The sequence below is a fragment of the Oncorhynchus clarkii genome, chromosome 4 (assembly GCF_045791955.1).
Source record: "Oncorhynchus clarkii lewisi isolate Uvic-CL-2024 chromosome 4, UVic_Ocla_1.0, whole genome shotgun sequence".
Taxonomy (NCBI): domain Eukaryota; kingdom Metazoa; phylum Chordata; class Actinopteri; order Salmoniformes; family Salmonidae; genus Oncorhynchus; species Oncorhynchus clarkii.
The window spans coordinates 75,653,254-75,675,427 of NC_092150.1; the positions used below are offsets into that span (position 1 = coordinate 75,653,254).

The 22,174-nt window shown below is 42.9% G+C and overlaps 2 protein-coding genes across 4 annotated transcripts in view; one reads left to right on the forward strand and one right to left on the reverse strand.

Moving 5' to 3' along the window:
* The window catches only part of LOC139407287 (ATPase family AAA domain containing 2B), a 154,225-nt gene extending 140,982 nt beyond the window's left edge, over positions 1–13,243 (forward strand). For both annotated transcript variants that reach the window (XM_071150930.1, XM_071150931.1), the window contains exons 27-28: positions 6,199–6,327; positions 10,181–13,243. In XM_071150930.1, the coding sequence (XP_071007031.1) occupies positions 6,199–6,327; positions 10,181–10,222 (171 nt within the window). In that variant the 3' untranslated portion in view covers positions 10,223–13,243. The remainder of the gene's footprint in view (positions 1–6,198; positions 6,328–10,180) is intronic.
* Positions 13,244–13,629: 386 nt separating this feature from the next.
* LOC139407289 (kelch-like protein 29) overlaps positions 13,630–22,174 on the reverse strand; it is a 381,932-nt gene continuing 373,387 nt past the window's right edge. For both annotated transcript variants that reach the window (XM_071150934.1, XM_071150935.1), the window contains 2 exons: positions 16,922–17,066; positions 13,630–15,341 (listed from right to left, as the gene is read on the reverse strand). In XM_071150934.1, coding sequence (XP_071007035.1) covers positions 15,158–15,341; positions 16,922–17,066 — 329 coding nt within the window. In that variant the 3' untranslated portion in view covers positions 13,630–15,157. The remainder of the gene's footprint in view (positions 15,342–16,921; positions 17,067–22,174) is intronic.

A 22,174-nucleotide genomic window follows, 5' to 3' on the forward strand; every position in this document is an offset into this window, starting at 1 on the left:
AATGCTTCTTACGAAGCCACTCCTTCATTGCCCGGGTGGTGTGTTTGGGATCCTTGTCATGCTGAAAGACCCAGCCACGTTTCATCTTCAATGCCCTTGCTGATGGAAGGAGGTTTTCACTCAAAATCTCACGATACATGGCCCCATTCATTCTTTCCTTTACACGGATCAGTCGTCCTGGTCCCTTTGCAGAAAAACGGTCCCAAAGCATGATGTTTCCACCCCCATGCTTCACATTAGGTATGGTGTTCTTTGGATGCAACTCAGCATTCTATGTCCTCCAAACACGACGAGTTGAGTTTTTACAAAAAAAGTTATATTTTGGTTTCATCTGACCATATGACATTCTCCCAATCTTCTTCTGGATCATCCAAATGCTCTCTAGCAAACTTCAGACGGGCCTGGACATGTACTGGCTTAAGCAAGGGAGCACGTCTGGCACTGCAGGATTTGAGTCCCTGGCGGCGTAGTGTGTTACTGATGGTAGGCTTTGTTACTTTGGTCCCAGCTCTCTGCAGGTCATTCACTAGGTCCCCCCGTGTGGTTCTGGGATTTTTGCTCACCGTTCTTGTGATCATTTTGACCCCACGGGGTGAGATCTTGTGTGGAGCCCCAGATCGAGGGAGATTATCAGTGGTCTTGTCTTCCATTTCCTAATAATTGCTCCCAGAGTTGATTTCTTCAAACCAAGCTGCTTACCTATTGCAGATTCAGTCTTCCCAGCCTGGTGCAGGTCTACAATTTTGTTTCTGGTGTCCTTTAACAGCTCTTTGTTCTTGGTCATAGTGGAGTTTGGAGTGTGACTGTTTGAGGTTGTGGACAGGTGTCTTTTATACTGATAAGTTCAAACAGGTGCCATTAATACAGGTAACGAGTGGAGGACGGAGGAGCCTCTTAAAGAAGAAGTTACAGGTCTATGAGAGCCAGAAATCTTGCTTGTTTGTAGGTGACCAAATACTTATTTTCCACCATAATTTACAAATAAATTCATTAAAAATCCTACAATGTGATTTTCTGGATTTTTTTCTCATTTTGTCTGTCATAGTTGAAGTGTACCTATGATGAAAATTACAGGCCTCTTCTTTTTAAGTGGGAGAACTTGCACAATTGGTGGCTGACTAAATACTTTTTTGCCCCACACTATGTCCAGTGATCTCAAAGCATCAGCACATGACCATGATGTATTCACTCCTCCACTTTCATAAGCATTGTAAAGGTGTTGTGAGGTGAAAGGTTATCAGGTGTTTGGTGTGGCATCCTGGTTCCAAGTAAGGGATCATCACTGATTAAGGGCTGGTGCTGAGTATCAATTCTAGCTAACAAATACACTGCTCAAAAAAGTAAAGGGAACACTAAAATAACACATCCTAGACCTGAATGAATGAAATATTATTCAATACTTTTTTCTTTACATAGTTGAATGTGCTGACAACAAAATCACACAAAAATGATCAATGGAAATCAAATTGATCAACCCATGGAGGTCTGGATTTGGAGTCACACTCAAAATTAAAGTGGAAAACCACACTACAGGCTGATCCAACTTTTATGTAATGTCCTTAAAACAAGTCAAAATGAGGCTCAGTAGTGTGTGTGTGGCCTCCATGTGCCTGTATGACCTCCCTACAACGCCTGGGCATGCTCCTGATGACGTGGCGGATGGTCTCCTGAGGGATCTCCTCCCAGACCTGGACTAAAGCATCCGCCAACTCCTGGACAGTCTGTGGTGCAACGTGGCGTTGGTGGATGGAGCGAGACATGATGTCCCAGATGTGCTCAATTGGATTCAGGTCTGGGGAACGGGCGGGCCAGTCCATAGCATCAATGCCTTCCTCTTGCAGGAACTGCTGACACACTCCAGCCACATGAGGTCTAGCATTGTCTTGCATTAGGAGGAACCCAGGGCCAACCGCACCAGCATATGGTCTCACAAGGGGTCTGAGGATCTCATCTCGGTACCTAATGGCAGTCAGGCTACGTCTGGCGAGCACATGGAGAAAGAAATGCCACCCCACACCATGACTGACCCACCGCCAAACCGGTTATGCTGGAGGATGTTGCAGGCAGCAGAACGTTCTCCACGGCGTCTCCAGACTGTCACGTCTGTCACGTGCTCAGTGTGAACCTGCTTTCATCTGTGAAGAGCACAGGGCGCCAGTGGCGAATTTGCCAATTTTGGTGTTCTCTGGCAAATGCCAAACGTCCTGCACGGTGTTGGGCTGTAAGCACAACCCCCACCTGTGGACGTCGGGCCCTCATACCACCCTCATGGAGTCTGTTTCTGACCGTTTGAGCAGACACATGCACATTTGTGTTCTGCTAGAGGTCATTTTGCAGGGCTCTGGCAGTGCTCCTCCTGCTCCTCCTTGCACAAAAAAGTGGTCTGTCGTTATCACCTGTAGAACCACTCCTTTATTGGGGTTGTCTTGCTAATTGCCTATAATTTCCACCTGTTGTCTATTCCATTTGCACAAAAGCATGTGAAATTTATTGTCAATCAGTGTTGCTTCCTAAGTGGACAGTTTGATTTCACAGAAGTGTGATTGACTTGGAGTTACATTGTGTTGTTTAAGTGTTCCCTTTATTTTTTTGAGCAGTATATATATATACACACTAATAACCACAGGCTCTGCAGGGTGAGATATTTATTCCAATGTAACACTAACTGTTAACACACATTGAAGTCATCAGCTCTCCAGTTCAAAGCATTCACACCCCAGGCTGTGGTTATTTCTGTACCCTGGCATAAGCTGTGCCTTGGTCTCCATTTCAGAGATTCACATGGTACCGGGCTGGGCTCCAGGAGCACCAGGTGGGCATGTTTGTTACTTCTGTGTGTGTGTAGAGTTGCTATGGTGTGTGTGTTTGTAGAGGTGATGTGCTGTGCTCAGGTTCAGGTCTATGTTCTCAGAATCACAGGGAGCCTGTCAGTGGCCTCATTAGCTGCCCTTGACTGGCTGAAACGCGCAGGGAACACTGTGTGTGTGTGTATTGAGTTGGCTGTGGGTGTGTTTGTGTGTCTGCAGGTGGCGGGGGGTTGGTGTACTGGTGTAGTCATCTGCATGGCCTCATGCTGTGCCTGAGCTGATAGGTCAGAGGTTACCAAGTCTGTGACATCAATAGTGCTTCGTCCTCCCATCTGCGTTCCTTCGCTCTGAATTTTTCCAGATTTTGTTACGTCACAGCCTTATGCTAAAATAGATTACATTTTATTGTTCCCTAATCAGTCTACACACAACATCCCATAATGACCAAGCAAAAACATTTTTGGCTAATTTATAAAAAATAAAAAAAAACAGATTGTGATTCGTTCTCCCGTCTGGGTTCCTTCTCTCATTATTTAGCTCTGGCTCATGTTTTGTTATTTTCTAAGAGGGAGCATTAGCAAGAAACAAGGCTGAGATGGTGAGGAAGAGGCATGGAGAAAGTGGGGGGATAGAGACGTGAGCTGAGATGGTGAGGAAGAGGCATAGAGAAAGTGGGGGGATAGAGACGTGAGCTGAGATGGTGAGGAAGAGGCATAGAGAAAGTGGGGGGATAGAGACGGTGAGGAAGAGGCATAGAGAAAGTGGGGGGATAGAGACGTGAGCTGAGATGGTGAGGAAGAGGCATAGAGAAAGTGGGGGGATAGAGACGTGAGCTGAGATGGTGAGGAAGAGGCATAGAGAAAGTGGGGGGATAGAGACGTGAGCTGAGATGGTGAGGAAGAGGCATAGAGAAAGTGGGGGGATAGAGACGTGAGCTGAGATGGTGAGGAAGAGCCATAGAGAAAGTGGGGGGATAGAGACGTGAGCTGAGATGGTGAGGAAGAGGCATAGAGAAAGTGGGGGGATAGAGACGTGAGCTGAGATGGTGAGGAAGAGGCATAGAGAAAGTGGGGGGATAGAGACGTGAGCTGAGATGGTGAGGAAGAGGCATAGAGAAAGTGGGGGGATAGAGACGTGAGCTGAGATGGTGAGGAAGAGGCATAGAGAAAGTGGGGGGATAGAGACGTGAGCTGATATGGTGAGGAAGAGGCATAGAGAAAGTGGGGGGATAGAGACGTGAGCTGATATGGTGAGGAAGAGGCATAGAGAAAGTGGGGGGATAGAGACGTGAGCTGAGATGGGGAGGAAGGGAGGTTGGAGTTAAATGGTCCGTGTCACAGCCCCCTTTAACAGGCTGGATTACAGCTCCTATGTGTGTTGGGAGCTCACTACCTCAGGGGGTCTGCTATCCCCACCACCACACACACCTTACCCCCGCTGGCACTATTGGCCTGGGCAACTGGACAGAGGCACAGCTGATTAAATCAGGCATCTAACAAGGAAAGAGGCAGAGAAGAGGGGGTGAGATTAGAAGAGGTAGAGAAGGATGGAGTGGGGAAGAAGCATAGTTGTAGATGTGGAGAGACGGTTTGAGAAAGGAGGGAGTTATTGAGACGGTATTGATGGGTAAAATAGTCATATTTTTCAGTGTGTTCTTCGAGTCACTGTGTCCTTATTTGCAATTGAACAAATAGACAAATATCACCTCACTTGAATAATCCTGACATTTCACTGAGGAACCCACACCTTGTTCTCCTGACACACACACCATTACCGTCAGGGTTTCTCTGTTTGCCTGGCGTCTAATGACTGTAAATCTAGTCGCTGTGTGATGATTTGCTATTTCAGTCTATGCATTTTGATGAGCACACACATACAGACACTGTGGCAAGCTGACACGGAGCAGGTCAATTGAAAGGGTCTTTGACTGTCCTGAGTGTTTTAATTAAAGAAGCAAAGAAAAGTAAACACTGAGCTAATTATGATTTGCTGTAATTAGCTGTCCCTCTGATCTTAATTGCTTTTGAATATAGCTGACCTCCATTTGTGTGTTTGTGTGAGAGTTGTGCTTGTAATGTGAATGCAAGGGATGTGAGCATGTTCCCTGTTGCATTAAATATTCTACTTGTGTGTGATCATGATTTTTCATGTCTATGGCGTGAATGTGTTGTCTAAGGCAGCTTGTCCTTTCTGATGTGTATAATGTGTGTGTGTATAGGGTAGAGGTCGACCGATTTTATTATTTTTCAACGCCGATACCGATTATTAGAGAACCAAAAATGCCGATACCGATTAATCGGACAATTACAACAATACTGAATGAACGCTTATTTTAACTTAATATAATACATCAAGTAAATAATGCAAAAACGAAGTGTTGGAGAAGAAAGTAAAAGTGCAATATGTGCCATGTAAAAAAGCTAACGTTTAAGTTCCTTGCTCAGAACATGAGAACATATGAAAGCTGGTGGTTCCTTTTAACTTCAATATTCCCAGGTAATAAGTTTTAGGTTGTAGTTAATAGTATTTATAGGACTATTTCCCTCTATACCATTTGTATTTCATTAACCTTTGACTATTGGATGTTCTTATAGGCACTTTAGTATTGCCAGTGTAACAGTATAGCTTCCGTCCCTCTCCTCGCCTCTACCTGGGCTCGAACCAGGAACACATAGACAACAGCCACCCTCGAAGCAGCATTACCCATGCAGAGTAAGGGGAACAACTACTCCAAGTCTCAGAGCGAGTGGCGTTTGAAACGCTATTTGCGTGCACCCCGCTAACCATTTCACATCGGTTACACCAGCCTAATCTCGGGAGTTGATAGGCTTGACGTACAATGAAGAGCTGCTGGCAAAACGCACGAAAGTGCTGTTTGAATGAATGCTTACGAGCCTGCTGCTGCCTACCACAGCTCAGTCAGACTATATATGCAACGCAGGACACGCTAGATAAACTAGTAATATCATCAACTAGTGATTATGATTGATTGATTGTTTTTTATAAGATAAGTTTAATGCTAGCTAGCAACTTACCTTGGTTACTGCATTCGCGTAACAGGCAGTCTCCTTGTGGAGTGCAACGAGAGGTAGGTCGTTATTGCATTAGACTAGTTTACTGTAAGGTTGCAAGATTGAATCCCCCGAACTGACAAGGTACAAATCTGTCGTTCTGCCCCTGACCAGGCAGTTAACCCACTGTTCCTAGGCCGTCATTGAAAATAAGAATGTGTTCGTAACTGACTTGCCTCGTTAAATAAAGGTGTAAAAAAAAATAATAATAATTCTCGTCCAAATCGGTGTCGTAAAATACCGATTTCCGATTGTTATGAAAACTTGAAATCGGTCAACTTCTAGTGTGTGTGTATAAGGTGTGTGTTCTCCTCTCCCAGGCCCTCTTGGACACAGTGGTACAGAGGAGTGAAGGCTACAGCGTGGAGCGTTTAGAGAGACTCTTCTCTCTCCTCAGTCAGTGCATCTACCAACACCGCCTGGACTACGACAAGACACTGCTACTGGAGGTTAGACGAACATACAGACACGCCGCTTACAGACACGCCGCTTACAGACACGCCGCTTACAGACACGCCGCTTACAGACACGCCGCTTACAGACACGCCGCTACAGACACGCCGCTACAGACACGCCGCTTACAGACACGCCGCTTACAGACACGCCGCTACAGACACGCCGCTTACAGACACGCCGCTACACGGTGCCGTGAGAAAGTATTCACACCCCTCGACTTTTTACGCATTTTATGTTACAAAGTGGGATTCAATTATTGTTTTTACTTGTCCTTTTTTGCCAATGATCCACACACACTACTCTGTCAACGTGGGGTGGGGAGGAGTTTTAAATGAAAAATTAAACATAAATACGCATCTTCATTAGAGTCAATACATGTTAGAATCACCTGGGTAAGTCTCTAAGCTCTTTCCACACCTGGATTGTACAATGTTTGCCCATTTATTCTTTTAAAAATGATTTAACCTTTGTCAAGTTGGTTGTTGATCTTTGCTTGACAGCCATTTAAGTCAAAACTGAAACTAGGCCACTCAGGAACATTCAATGTCATCTTGGTAAGCAACTCCAGTGTAGATTTGGCCTTGTGTTTTAGGTTATTTTTGAGCTGAAAGGTGCATTTTTCAGTCTGTTGGAATGCAGACAACCAGGTTTTCCTCTAGGATTGCTCTATTCCATTTATTTTTATCCTAAAAGAACTCCCTAGTCCTTGCTGATGTAAACCATACCCATAACATGATGCAGTCACCACCATGCTTGACAATATGAAGTGGTGCTCTGTGATGTTGGATTTGCCTGAAACGTAACACTTAGTATTCAGTGCAAGAAATGAGCTTTTTGTCCTATCACTTTAGTGCCTTGTTGCAAACAGGATGCATGTTTTAGAATATTTTTATTCTGTACAGGCTTCCTTTTCACTCTGTCAATTAGGTTAGTATTGTGTAGTAATTACAGTGCTGTTGATCCATCCGCAGTTTTCTTCAATCACAACCATTAAACTCACCATTGGCCTCATGGTGAAATCCCTGAGCAGTTTCCTTCCTCTCCAGCAACTGAGTTAGAAAGGACGCCTGTATCTTTGTAGTGACTGATACACCATCCAAAGTGTCTTTAATAACTTCACCATGCTCAAAGGGATATTCAGTGTCTGATTTGTTTTATTTTTTACACATCCACCAATAGGTGCCCTTCTTTGCGAGGCATTGGAAAACCTCCCTGGTCTGGCTGAATCTGTGCTTGAAATTCACTAATGGACCTTACAGATAATTGTATGTGTGGGGTACAGAGATGTATTAAACACTCCATTCAACGTATTATGTGACTTGTTAAGCACATTTTTACTCCTTTATTTATTTAGGCTTGCCATAACAAAGGGGCTGAATACTTAAGACATTTGAGCTTTGAATTTTTAATTTGAAATAGCGCAATGTTCCAAATGCCTGTATCAAGGTTTTCACGTATTTATTTCGTTTTTATGGTCTCATCTCCTTTGCTTCTTCTGTGCACCTTTCCCCACACACACACACACACACCAAGCCCCTCCCCCTGCCACTCACAACAACAAGCCCCTCCCCCTGCCACTCACAACAACAAAGATGAAAGATCACTTCTTCCTCTCTGACAAGCAGTTTCAACTCACTATTTGCATTTGAGATTTGGTCCAACAGAAACGGTCATATGGACACAAACACATTCAGACAATATTTTACTGTAATAGAGGATAACGACACACTAAAAGGGTATCTACTTCCAACATTTAGAACAGACCCTACTAAAATGGGAGTATCAATGACCATTAACTGTGTAAATACTCAGTTTCTGTCATGCATGATGTTGTCGTACCGCTAGTAGCAGTTTAGCCACAGACTGTCATACTAGTTGTCTAGTGTGTGTTTTAGAAATGTGCGTTGAGCATCAAAAACTATTGTATGAGAAATAAGGTAGACCATTTGATTTCAACATCTGAACACAGTGTAAAGGCCAGCCTGCTATATAAACAGTTGGAGACTGACAGAATGGTGTGTTCATAACATTTCAAATAGACTCAAGTTGGCTAAACTTGAAATATAAGATTTGCTGGCTACTCACTAGCATGTGGGCTTGAGAGATTGTTTGAGACCAGTGTTCATGTTTTACCTTTCTGGAGAGGAAAGTGGAGATTTGAGTGTACAGAGAGTGCACATGGCGCATTGATATCAAGTTGATGCCATCGTCAACCTAGGGCCGTAAGGTGTGTTTCAGAGCTGTTGGTCATGGTTAGTGAGAAGCTGTTGGCGCATTCAGTTCAGTCTGTACGCTACGGAAGGTCAACCTGTCAGTGTGTGGCTCTTAGTCTTTAGTGTGTTTTGAGGTGTATGTCAAGGCATCCGCATGGTTCCCATCCAAAACAGTTTGGTCATATATTCTGACAATATTTGGTCACATTTGAAGTTGTTTTTCCCCGAGGCAAGCTGAAGTCTACACCAGTTGGTTGGTGATCGATCAGAAGTAGGACTCTTCAATAAAGTGTTTGTCATTCAACGAGAAACAAATAATTTAAGCAATTTTTTGTTTCACTTCAGATATACTAAATTCTCTGCAAAAACGTCAAAGTTAATGACTGATTTCTGACTATTTTGAGGAAGTGTCTTCTGGCTACTGCGTCTCAAGATGGACAAACAGATCTATTGATGCTTTTCAAGCGTAGGTCTTTTTAAGGGAGTACGCGAGCAAACGGAAGGTTTCACAGTGACTGGGTGTGAGGACTGTAAGCCGCATCTATCTAACACCTCAGGACCAGAAGGTGTTAAAAGCAGGGCAGACGATAACACACATACACACACACACAGGTGTTAAAAGCAGGGCAGCCGATAACACACACACACACACACACACACAGGTGTTAAAAGCAGGGCAGCCGATAACACACACACACAGGTGTTAAAAGCAGGGCAGCCGATAACACACACACACACACACACACACACACACACACAGGTGTTAAAAGCAGGGCAGCCGATAACACACACACACACACACACAGGTGTTAAAAGCAGGGCAGCCGATAACACACACACACACACAGGTGTTAAAAGCAGGGCAGCCGATAACATACACACACACAGGTGTTAAAAGCAGGGCAGCCGATAACATACACACACACAGGTGTTAAAAGCAGGGCAGACGATAACACACACAGGTGTTAAAAGCAGGGCAGCCGATAACATACACACACACAGGTGTTAAAAGCAGGGCAGCCAATAACATACACACACACACACAGGTGTTAAAAGCAGGGCAGCCGATAACACACACACACACAGGTGTTAAAAGCAGGGCAGACGATAACATACACACACACACGCAGGTGTTAAAAGCAGGGCAGCCGATAACATACACACACACACGCAGGTGTTAAAAGCAGGGCAGCCGATAACACACACACACACACACAGGTGTTAAAAGCAGGGCAGACGATAACATAGGTGTTAAAAGCAGGGCAGCCGATAACACACACACACGCAGGTGTTAAAAGCAGGGCAGACGATAACATACACACACAGGTATGTTCATCGATGTCTATGTAAATCTTTCTGGGATTTTCTCAGATGCAGTGTAAAGGGGTTGACTTTTTCTAGCACCTTTCACCAGGTCTTAGAGCTTTACGCTGTATAGAGGTAACTCTCCTCACCCCTGGGTGTGTACTACTCACATTCATGACATTGACAATAACAATTCAATTGTTGGTGCCAACATGGCTCATTTGAATTCATTGAGCACCTATTAGTAAGCTTGTGCTTTGTGGTAATAGTGTAACAGATGTGATTCATACAGACGTATATTCTGACCTGTATGTTTTTTTTTTTTCAGGAGATGGAGAGGAAAGTCCAGAATTTCATTACATTCCTGTGAGACTCGGCGAGACAGTCAGGTTGACCCTGATTTAGACTCTGAATACACACACACGCGAGAGGGACAGAGACCAGCCTTTGGGCCAAGTCCTTACACACAGAGCAAATACATAGCCCTGGTCTTAACATAAACGACAGAACAAGGAAAAATAAAGACCAAGGAGAAAAAGAGATTTCTATGGTGCTATAGTCTCAGGTACCCTGGTCGGACCCAGACCCAGTCTACAACCAAACGGACTCATGGACACGCGCACACAGGAATGATGAAAGGGGTGTCGCTGGTGCTATTCAGGTGCTATCCTAATCCATGGGGCTCTGGGGAGTAACTGACCAACAAAACAGATTGGGTGATGTCATATCTCAATACGGCCTACTTTTGAACTGAGCACACACACAGACTACGTGTGCTTAGTTATATACACACACACACAGTAATCCCAGGCACAGATTGTCACCAGCAGTGTGTGTGCAGTTAGCTAGGAGGTTAAGGCAGTCTCCTGTTTCATTACCATTGCCGAGCCCATCTCTCAGTACTGTACTGAATCAGCATCATAGGCCAGTCATCTCATAGATACAACAGCTTACAGATCATACTGAGTCATTCAAACAGCCTGGTTTGATTAGCATCTGGCTCTAATCAATCCATAGATTTTTGATTGATATGGCTCTAATAACCACCCTTCTCGCCCAATGTCCATTAAATGTTTTGAACGTGACGATACAGTTAGTTCATGTTGCACTGGTGGCCCAGAATCAGAGCCATCCATTACATATGGATACAGAAAGATATGGCTGCGGTTAGAATCAATTGATAATAAAACGTGTTACTGGAATGAATCAACAGAAACTAAGGAAGCGTTTGTTTTTTAGCTTTTCAGTCGTATCAAACAGATTGACGTGCTGCTTGTGGTAGCTGAATCACATCTCTGTCTGGAACTGTCCGTTTTCTTCAACACAAGTTGTGCCCTGCTAGTTTATATTCCCCATCCACTCCAAACTAACTGGAAGCGATTTTAATTGGACACTTGTAGTTTGCACTGACTAGCATGTGCCTTATTTAACTCCCAATGAACTTTAATATTTCTGAAAGAAGGGTTTTTATCAACTGCTCTGTTAAATGTAGTGCAGTACAGTGGGTTCGATGTAGGCATTTCCCCCTTACTAACCACAGATCTAGGATCAGTTCACCCAACTATAACCTTTTGTGGGGGATAATATCTGACCTAGGACCAGAGGTCACTTCTACAGTACCAAACTCAGGATAGTCACAGTAGGAAAGCAGAGCTGTCTTTTCCTGCTCAGATGGAAAGAGGACAGTAGGGTTTTTATTACTTTCATGTGGATGGAGGTAAAAAAAAAAGTGGTGCCAATTTTCCCCAAAATAAATACATTTCCTCAATTAGGTGTGACTACGCCTGTTTGTTGCGCATTTTTTTGACGTTTTCCAATTTTATACGATACGTTGGTAACAATGTTTGGGTTGTTATTGCATTGATTGTGAAGCTTCTGATGATGAACAAGGCCATTCTGTTGAGGTTAGAACAGCATTATACTGTTTAATTCAATTTGTTTTTTGGATTGTCTACGCCTGAAGGTAGTGGGAAGGTTGTAATCCGGTCTATCCATGTTCATCTTGTGGTAAAGATATATGCATTTGCTTTTCTTCTTGGCTTTCCTTGGCCATGGATAAGTCCATGTTTTGACCAGAGTCAGCCGTTGGGTCAAACAGACAACCCTTTCTCATTCAAATCATTCTTAACACCAGGGTTCTAACTCAACTCAGGTCCTGGCGAACTACTAGGTGTACAGGCTTTTGTTCCAAATAAACCTGGATCACAATTGGGCTGTAACAAAATCCTAGTAGCTCTCTAAGATTGGAGAGTTGTAAAGCCCTGCTTTATGCTGGTCCAACCCCTGATGCTCTCCCCCCCAACTCCCCCTCTGCCTTCTCTTGGATCGCTGGGTGAAGATTTAAAAGTTAATCATTTAAGAATATGCAAACTAGCATTTTGAGGCCTAAGCATTGGACTACTGCAGAGAGAGAAACAAAGCTACCTCAGCTTAATTTATTATAATACTACGACAAACCGTTTACTGGGTGCACAGTATTAGGCCATGTTCCAAACTATCGTCGCAACTCTCATACTGCTAAGGTACTGGATCATCAGCACAAGTTCTGTGACTGCTGCGGTAACACCAGTTTGTTTGGTTGTCTTTATTGCATTTGAGCCGAGACGAAACATACAGCATTTAAGTTCAAACAAATGTCAAACTGTATATTTCGGTTCTGCAGACAGTCGTCCTAAGATTGCTTTCCTTTCAGATCGTACTACACAATTTTACAGGCTATTGCGATTCTTCTGTCCATCTAACCACGATCTCGACGTGTTTGCAGACTCATCTTTCTTGTGGTGTTCCATTTTCTTTTTATTTATTAACATAATTATTCAACAAGTTTGTCTTAATATCCATTAACTGTCTTTGTATATTTGAAAATTTAACAAATTGGGAAGAGTTGTTACTCAGTGATTTGATCTTAGTGCCGAGGTAGGTTTTGGAGGTTACAGGTGTCTCAGGTTTCTTCAGGCTACACTTATTCCATTGTGATGTTTAGTGGTTATGGACTGCGGCATACTGGACGAGGCTAACGTTGACTCATCGGAATTTTTACTTAAAATATAATAGTGTGTTGCGGACTCAATTTGGCCACCAAGTAAAATAGTTTTTCAGCATTGGGGAATAAAATGTTATGTTCTTGTTTATACATTTGTCAGTTTGGACAAACCAATTTTTGTCTGGTATTAAACGATTTAGTCCAGTATGCGTGCAATTCTCCATCAACTTAATTTTATCTGGGATTCATTTAGTATGTTTCTTTCTGTAGCATCACCATGTTTAATTTCTTCTTTGAGGTTTTAGTGTATTGAACATCCTTTTCCCCATTTAAGTGTTACTTTAGTGTGTTGTATTTCTGAAATAAACTGCTGTGATAAACTTGAATAAAGGTGCAAATTGTGCAGTGCTTCCATTTCCGCAGTGAACATGCCTGTCAAACGACTATCATTTTGGCTTTGAAACTGATTCCTTAATATTTGTACATTGATCTTAAGGTAACTAGTCTCGATTCAATCTGTATCGCATGATTGAAATTTAGAGGCAAGTTTCCCACAGCGGTAAACGCTGATATGTTGGCTCAATCTAAATTTACATCTAACACTCCAGATTGAATGGAGCCCTCGTAAGAAAAGACTAGGGCTGGATTCAAACCCAATGTGATAAACGGTTTGAATCCAAGTGATTTCCGGCATTTGGTTTTGATGATTGGATAGCAAGTCGCCATCAGCCGATAATTAAGAACTGTTTTACTGAAGGTGTTGCTTGCACTTCGCTGGACAACTCCACACAAACAATGACTCAACCATATGTATTATTTATTTTGGGTACAGACATACAATTATTTTTTTTGTCCAACCTAGCACTTTTCTAAAAACATTTATACAGAATCACCTTTTAAAATATACATATTTCCTCCCGGTATTTACAGAATGTCCCCCAACACCGGGGCTCGTGGGTCGCAATGATATACAAATACATTGCCTTCAGAAAGTATTTACGTCCCTTGACTTATTCCACATTGTTACGTAGTGGGATTCAAATGGATTTTGTCTATGAAAAACAACAATTCAAAAATCAAGTTAACCACTAATTGCACATTTTTACTCCAGAACACTTGACACTTCAGCTTTTATTTTGTAAACACTACCATATGTGGAAAAGGTCAAGGGGTATAAATAGTTTGAAGGCACTGCGCGACAAATTTCCGACATATGCAGCGTTTAGCGTGAATGCAGTCTCCATGAACCTTGCCTTTCAATTTATGTAGCGCAGGTGAAACAGTTTGATCCTTGAGCCACAGGTGGTTATTGTGCTTTGGCTGCGTGGAGGAGAAATGCCCCCTTGGAGGGCCACCCTACCTTCAGTGCTGCCAGTTAAGTCATCTTTCTGGCCCAGAAAGAAACCAAGTATCCAATGTGTCCTTATAAACCCGGGGGGACATCCAGAGAAAAACAAGGCTGCTCTTTCTCATCATTGTTTCTAAAACACTGCATCTCTCCTGTCCTTACGCCACTACGGAATGTCCTCATACATTTTACCTCCGTAACAGAAACCACTAAGTGACAACAAAGACTGGGATGGCTTTTAATATACTTGAGTCAGGAACACAAAGGGCCTTTCAAGTTCAATTGCAGGGACAGAACTAAAAATCAAACCAAAGACTAGTTAGCAAGAAGCTGGGAACTACAAACCAAGGAGCACCCCTGTGCCTATATAATGAGATCCTTTATCTACTTCCCCAGAGTCAGATGAGCTTGTGGATTCTATGTCGTGTATGAAGGTGCTAACGCTAGTTATCAAACTGGACACAGAAACATGGTATCCACAAGTTCATCTGATTCTGGGGAAGTAGATAAAGAGCCTAAATGCCAAAATCCAGACAAATTCCTTTAAGCTATACTTTATAATACATACAGTAGCTTAGGCACCAGTTCCTAACATGGCAGAGTGGTTCAAGATAAGATGTCTACATTCTGCATGGGAGGGGGTGTTAAGACAACAATGCTGGCATCAAGTCCTGGGGGTGTTGTAGTTGGATAGTCCGGTGCTGACTGGTTGACCCCCAAAAGCTGCACAGTGTCCTGTCCCAACCAGACTGGTCAGGGGTGAGTTTCCCAAAAGCTTCATAGCTAACGTGGCACTTTTTCTCTAAACAACCCAGGTCCACAGCAGAGAGAAGAAACAATAATTGTCAAATCTATGTTTCACTAAATTAACTTTGCTGTTCTACGAGTGCCGTGGTCTGGGTAAAGAGAGACACACTGCCACATTGGCTAGCTTTCTGGAAACTCCATCCCCCTGAGACAAATGGAAACCGGTCTCAGCCACTCTGGATGTACTTCTTGATGACGACACAGCCATGTCTGAAGAGAGGGCAGGGCAGCGACTGGAGGAGCGTCCAGTTGTTAGTGTGGGGGTCAAAGGTCTCCATGTTACCCAGGGCAGGACCCTCGCTGCTCACGATGCCCCCCGTCGCATAGATCTTACCATCCAGGATCACCGCACTGCAGAGAGAGAAACAAACAAAACATTTCCTGGAATAAATCCATTGAGATACGTCTAGTGTCTATGACAACATATACATTAAAGATGGAATCCGTAGCGGTGAAACTGCCACGTCAGTTTGCAACATAAAGACATTGTTTCATTCCCCGCAGCATATAGCCACCATGAAGATCTTTTAGCAGGTTGCTCCTCTGCCCCGTTTCAAAAACAAATGTGCCTGGGGCTGACCAGCGGCGCCATCTCAGCTTTAAGCCAAAACATTTGATTTCTTGTTATGGTGTTCCTTGTTCATGTCAGGTAATTAACAGTAAATTACACTGCCCTAGACGGTGTTCAGACAGCAAGGTTTGGCCTAACTATTCATTAAACATCAGAGATGGAGAAAGGCAGACAATGAGTCAACCCGTTGCTGTGAAGGAGAATTACTGACATTCTCTCAACATGACATCGCTTTCCAAGAGAAGATAATGAACTTTGCAGAGGGAGAAAAAGGAATGAAAAAAGTATTTTCAAATGGGCTGTTTGATGTGAGGAACAGAACCAGAGGACTGTATGTAGGGAGGAAGGATTAAAACTTTGCATGTAAGCTGATTACAGTTTTGTAATCTCACTGGGGGCTGGCGCGATCTCTATTTACATTAAGGTACACACACAATCACTGAAGGGACCAATGAGATTATTACATAAAGAGTCAATCCAGTCAGAAGGAAAAAGGAAAGCCGATCCAGATGGGACACAGTGCTGGCTAAAGCCTAACTGGGCTGTTAAAGATAAACAAGGAAGATTCAGCCAGGGACTCAGCCACAAGGACAGGGAAAAGGAAAAATGAAGTGTCCACATTAGTTTATAATGACTGCTGGTGCATGGGGCTGGTTGAGTTTGAGTATCGGTCTGTGTGATCACTAAACTAGCATCAGTCTTATTCAATAAGCTGAAAGCAGCTGCTGTTGTGTGGGAGAATAGTTGATCAAGAATTCTGACAGTGCGATGTTGTACATTTACCAGGTAGACTTACATATGTCTGGAACCTCCCTAAATGTATTTAGGAGTCTCTGTCTCAGGTGGGTCCTATACACTAGGCCAGAGTTGGGGACTTGAGACTGGGACTAGAATCTCACTTCAGTCACAAAAATCCAGACTCCTGGTATACTGACATCAACCACCTCAAGTGTTCCTGCAGGATTCCTGTGGATCTGGTGACATCTTCACAATCAAAGAGACATTTCTAATTCAACATCTATAGTGGTGGTTCATATTAACCCCTTACCTGCAGAACTGTCGTGATTGGTTCATGTTAACCCCTTACCTGCAGAACTGTCGTGATTGGTTCATGTTAATCCCTTACCTGCAGAACTGTCGTGATTGGTTCATATTAACCCCTTACCTGCAGAACTGTCGTGATTGGTTCATGTTAATCCCTTACCTGCAGAACTGTCGTGATTGGTTCATATTAATCCCTTACCTGCAGAACTGTCGTGATTGGTTCATGTTAACCCCTTACCTGCAGAACTGCCGTGATTGGTTCATACTAATCCCTTACCTGCAGAACTGCCGTGATTGGTTCATACTAATCCCTTACCTGCAGAACTGTCGTGAGTGGTTCATATTAGGTCCGGCTTTGATGTTACCCTTGTCCGGGTCATAGATGGTGGTGGCCCGGGCGTACGCTCCTCCCAGAATAAACACGTGTCCGTTCAGAGTGACTGCCGGGGCGTACTTATTATCTGTACAACAAAACACAGAGATTAACAGATAGGGAGGTAGAAGATTTAGAATGGGGCGAAGGAGAGAAAGATCTTTAAAAGCCAGAGATCGATAGACGTTGAAAACTAGACAAAAACAGATGTTAATGTTTGAATTATATTTTCCTCCGGCAGAACGTCCCAGGCTAGAACGGCAAGATTCTATTTTACATTTATTCTTCAGTCTACAGCTGCAAAATCACATGGACATTCCTCATATCACTTCCCTGAGTACCAGGCTCAAGACAAAAAAAAGATGGTTTTGGGAAATGTACATTTTACAGTGAACGGATAAGAGAGTTCATTAAATCGACCCCGCCCACACACGCTCGGTCAAGACCAATCAATGTACAACACAGACAGACCAATCATCTTTCAAATTACAGCTGGCCAAATTATGACATCATGAATAATGCAGATATCCCCGTGTAGCATTGTTTTTCACTTCCATCCAGCACACACACACGCGCCACATCCCCTTCAGTGACTAAAGACAGATGGGTTTAATTAAAATCCCATCTCGCCAGGCGTAAGTGACGACAGTCATTCAGCTCTCTCTATGTGACACTCAGAACCCAAGGCCTTGTCACTATCTGTAACACAACCAGATTTCAGCTGGCGGGTGGGCGTGGCTTTCTTTTTTGTGTGTGTGTGTGTCAGAGACAGAGGGATTGTATCAAGTGTCTCCAGAGACAAAATACAAAGTTCTTCCCTGGGGACTGTTCTACTGTTCTGCTTTAACAACAGATACCCTATTTCCCTTCACTGCCTCAGATGAGCTTCTCACCTTCTCATACGAAGGTCTTGGAGCACTATTTAAAGTGCCTTTTTTTCCCCAGTGTACTCCTATATACACTAGAGGTTGGCCGATTAATTAGGGCCGATTTCAAGTTTTCATAATCTGTAAATCTATTTTTGGACACCGATTTGGCGATTTAATTTATTTATATATATTTTTTACACCTTTATTTAACTAGGCAAGTCAGTTAAGAACACATTCCTATTTTCAATGACGGCCTAGGAACGGTGGGTTAACTGCCTTGTTCAGGGGCAGAACGACATTTTTACCATGTCAGCTCGGGGATTCGTTTTTGCAACCTTCCGGTTACGAGTCCAACGCTCTAACCACCCGCCTTACATTGCACTCCACGAGGAGCCTGCATGGCAGGCTGACTACCTGTTACACGAGGACAGCAAGAAGCCAAGGTAAGTTGCTAGCTAGCATTCAACTGATCTGATAAAAAAAATATATATATCTTAACATAACCACTAGTTAACTACACATGGTTGATGATATTACTAGTTTATCTAGCTTGTCCCGCGTTGCATATAATCGATGCGGTGCCTGTTAATTTCTCATTGAATCACAGCCTACTTCGACAAACAGTTGATGACTTAACAAGCACATTTGTGAAAAAAGCACTGTCGCTGCACCAATGTACCTAACCATAAACAAATGCCTTTCTTTAAAATCAATACACAAGTATATATTTTTACACCTGCATATTTAGTTAATATTACCTGCTAACATTAATTTCTTATAATTAGGGAAATTGTGTCACTTCTCTTGCGTTCCGTGCAAGCAGTCAGGGTATATGCAGCAGTTTGGGCCACCTGGCTCGTTGCGAACTGTGTGAAGTCTATTTATTCCTAACAAAGGCCGTAATTCATTTGCCAGAATTGTACGTAATTATGACATAACATTAAAGGTTGTACAATGTAACATCAATATTTATACTTAGGGATGCCTTCCGTTAGATAAAATACGGAACGGTTCCGTATTTCACTGAAAGAATAAACGTTTTGTTTTCGAAATTATAGTTTCCGGATTCGACCATTTTAATGACCTAAGGTTCGTATTTCTGTGTGTTATGTTATAATTAAGTCTGATTTGATAGAGCAGTCTGACTGAGCGATGGTAGGCACCATCAGGCTCGTAAGCATTAATTCAAACAGCACTTTCCTGCATTTGCCAGCAGCTCTTCGCTGTGCTTCGCTGTTTATGACTTCAAGCCTATCAACTCCCGAGATTAGGCTGGTGTAACCGATGTGAAATGGCTAGCTAGTTAGCGGGGTGCGCGCTAATAGCGTTTCAATCGGTGACATCACTCACTCTGAGACTTGGAGTAGTTGTTCCCTTTGCTCTGCATGGGTAATCCTGCTTCGAGGGTGGCTGATGTCGATGTGTTCCTGGTTCGAGCGAGGAGAGGGCGGAAGCTATACTGTTACTAAATACTAAAGTGCCTATAAGAACATCCAATAGTCAAAGGTATATGAAATACAAATGGTATAGAGAGAAATAGTCCTATAATAACTACAACCTAAAACTTTTTACCTGGGAATATTGAAGACTCGTGTTAACTTCTTGGTGACAAGGGGCATTATTTTCCACTTCCGGATGAAATGCATGCCCAAATTCAACTGCCTGCTACTCATCCCCAGAAGATAAGATTTGCATATTATTAGTAGATTTCGATAGAAACCACTCTGAAGTTTCTAAAACTGTTTGAATCATGTCTGTGAGTATAACAGAACTTACTTGGCAAGCGAAACCCCCATTGAAAAGAGGTCACTTTTTTCAATGAGTTTTCATTGGGAATCCAGATTTCTAAGGGACCTTCTTGCAGTTCCTATCACTTCCACTGGATGTCAGTCTTTGGAAATTGGTTGAGGTTATTCCTTTGTGTAATGAAGAAGTATGGCCATCTTGAACAAGGGTAACTTGAAGTGTACTGTTAGATAGAGGCGCGTGACCAGAAAGCATGCTACAGTTTGTTTTCTTCCTGTATTGAATACAGATCATCCCGCCTTCAATTTTATAGATTATTTACTTTTAAAAAATACCTCAAGTTGTATTACAAAAGTAGTTTGAAATGTTTTGGCAAAGTTTACAGGTAACTTTTGAGATATTTTGTAGTCACGTTGCGCAAGTTGGAACCGGTGTTTTTCTGGATCAAACGCGCCAAATGGACATTTTGGATATATAATGACAGAATTAATTGAACAAAAGGACCATTTGTGATGTTTATGGGACATATCGGAGTGCCAATAGGTAAGGTATGAATTATATTTTTATTTCTGCGTTTTGCAGGGTTGAAATATGGTTTCTCTCTCTGTTTATGGAGGTGCTATCCTCAGATAATAGCATTGTTTGCTTTCGCTGAAATCTGACATGTTGGCTGGATTCACAACAAGTGTAGCTTTAATTTGCTATCTTGCATGTGTGATTTAATGAAAGTTTGATTTTTATAGTAATTTATTTGAATTAGGCGCTCTGCATTTTCCCTGGCTTTTGGCCAGGTGAGATGCTAGCGTCCCACATATCCCAGCTTTCATATGTTCTGAGCAAGGAACTTAAACGTTAGCTTTTTTACATGGCACATATTGCACTTTCTTCTCCAACACTTTGTTTTTGCATTATTTTAAATAAATTATGAATCATGTTCAATTTGGTTGAGGCTAAATTGATTTTATTGATGTATTATATTAAGTTAAAATAAGTGTTAATTCAGTATTGTTGTAATTGTCATTATACATTTTTAAAAAATAGGCCGATTAATCAGTATCGGCTTTTTTTGGTCTTCCAATAATTGGTTTCGGCGTTAAAAATCCTGAATCGGTCGACCACTAAAATGCACTGCCTTATATTCCCAGTGTACTCCTATATACTGCCTTATATTCCCAGTGTACTCCTATATACGGCCTTATATTCCCAGTGAACTCCTATATACTGCCTTATATTCCCAGTAAACTCCTATATACTGCCTTATATTCCCAGTAAACTCCTATATACTGCCTTATATTCCCAGTGAACTCCTATATACTGCCTTATATTCCCAGTAAACTCCTATATACTGCCTTATATTCCCAGTGAACTCCTATATACTGCCTTATATTCCCAGTGAACTCCTATATACTGCCTTATATTCCCAGTGAACTCCTATATACTGCCTTATATTCCCAGTAAACTCCTATATACTGCCTTATATTCCCAGTGAACTCCTATATACTGCCTTATATTCCCAGTGAACTCCTATATACTGCCTTATATTCCCAGTGAACTCCTATATACTGCCTTATATTCCCAGTGAACTCCTATATACTGCCTTATATTCCCAGTGAACTCCTATATACTGCCTTATATTCCCAGTGAACTCCTATATACTGCCTTATATTCCCAGTGAACTCCTATATACTGCCTCATATTCCCAGTGTACTCCTATATACTGCCTCATATTCCCAGTGTACTCCTTCCTATATACTGCCTCATATTCCCAGTGTACTCCTATATACTGCCTCATATTCCCAGTGTACTCCAGTGCCGGTTGATTTGTTTAGCTGGCCACGGGGAAGTGCCGGTTGGTTTGTTTAGCTGGCCACGGGGAAGTGCCAGTTGGTTTGTTTAGCTGGCCACGGGGAAGTGCCAGTTGGTTTGTTTAGCTGGCCATGGGGAAGTGCCTGTTGGTTTGTTTAGCTGGTCACGGGGAAGTGCCAGTTGGTTTGTTTAGCTGGTCACGGGGAAGTGCCAGTTGGTTTGTTTAGCTGGTCACGGGGAAGTGCCAGTTGGTTTGTTTAGCTGGTCACGGGGAAGTGCCAGTTGGTTTGTTTAGCTGGCCATGGGGAAGTGCCTGTTGGTTTGTTTAGCTGGTCATGGGGAAGTGCCAGTTGGTTTGTTTAGCTGGTCACGGGGAAGTGCCAGTTGGTTTGTTTAGCTGGCCATGGGGAAGTGCCAGTTGGTTTGTTTAGCTGGTCACGGGGAAGTGCCAGTTGGTTTGTTTAGCTGGCCATGGGAAAGTGCCTGTTGGTTTGTTTAGCTGGCCATGGGGAAGTGCCAGTTGGTTTGTTTAGCTGGCCATGGGAAAGTGCCTGTTGGTTTGTTTAGCTGTCCACGTGCTTGACCCCCCCTTCTCTCTCGCCCTCTACCCTTCTCCCCGTCTCTCCCCTTCCCTCCCCCCCCCCTCTGGCCCTCTCTCCTTCCCACCCTTTCTCCTCTCGCCCTTTCACTTTCTCTCTCCCACTTTTGTCTTCAGCTTCCTTTATACTTACTCACTACAGTGTAATTTGCACAATAATTGTTCTGGATCAATTCT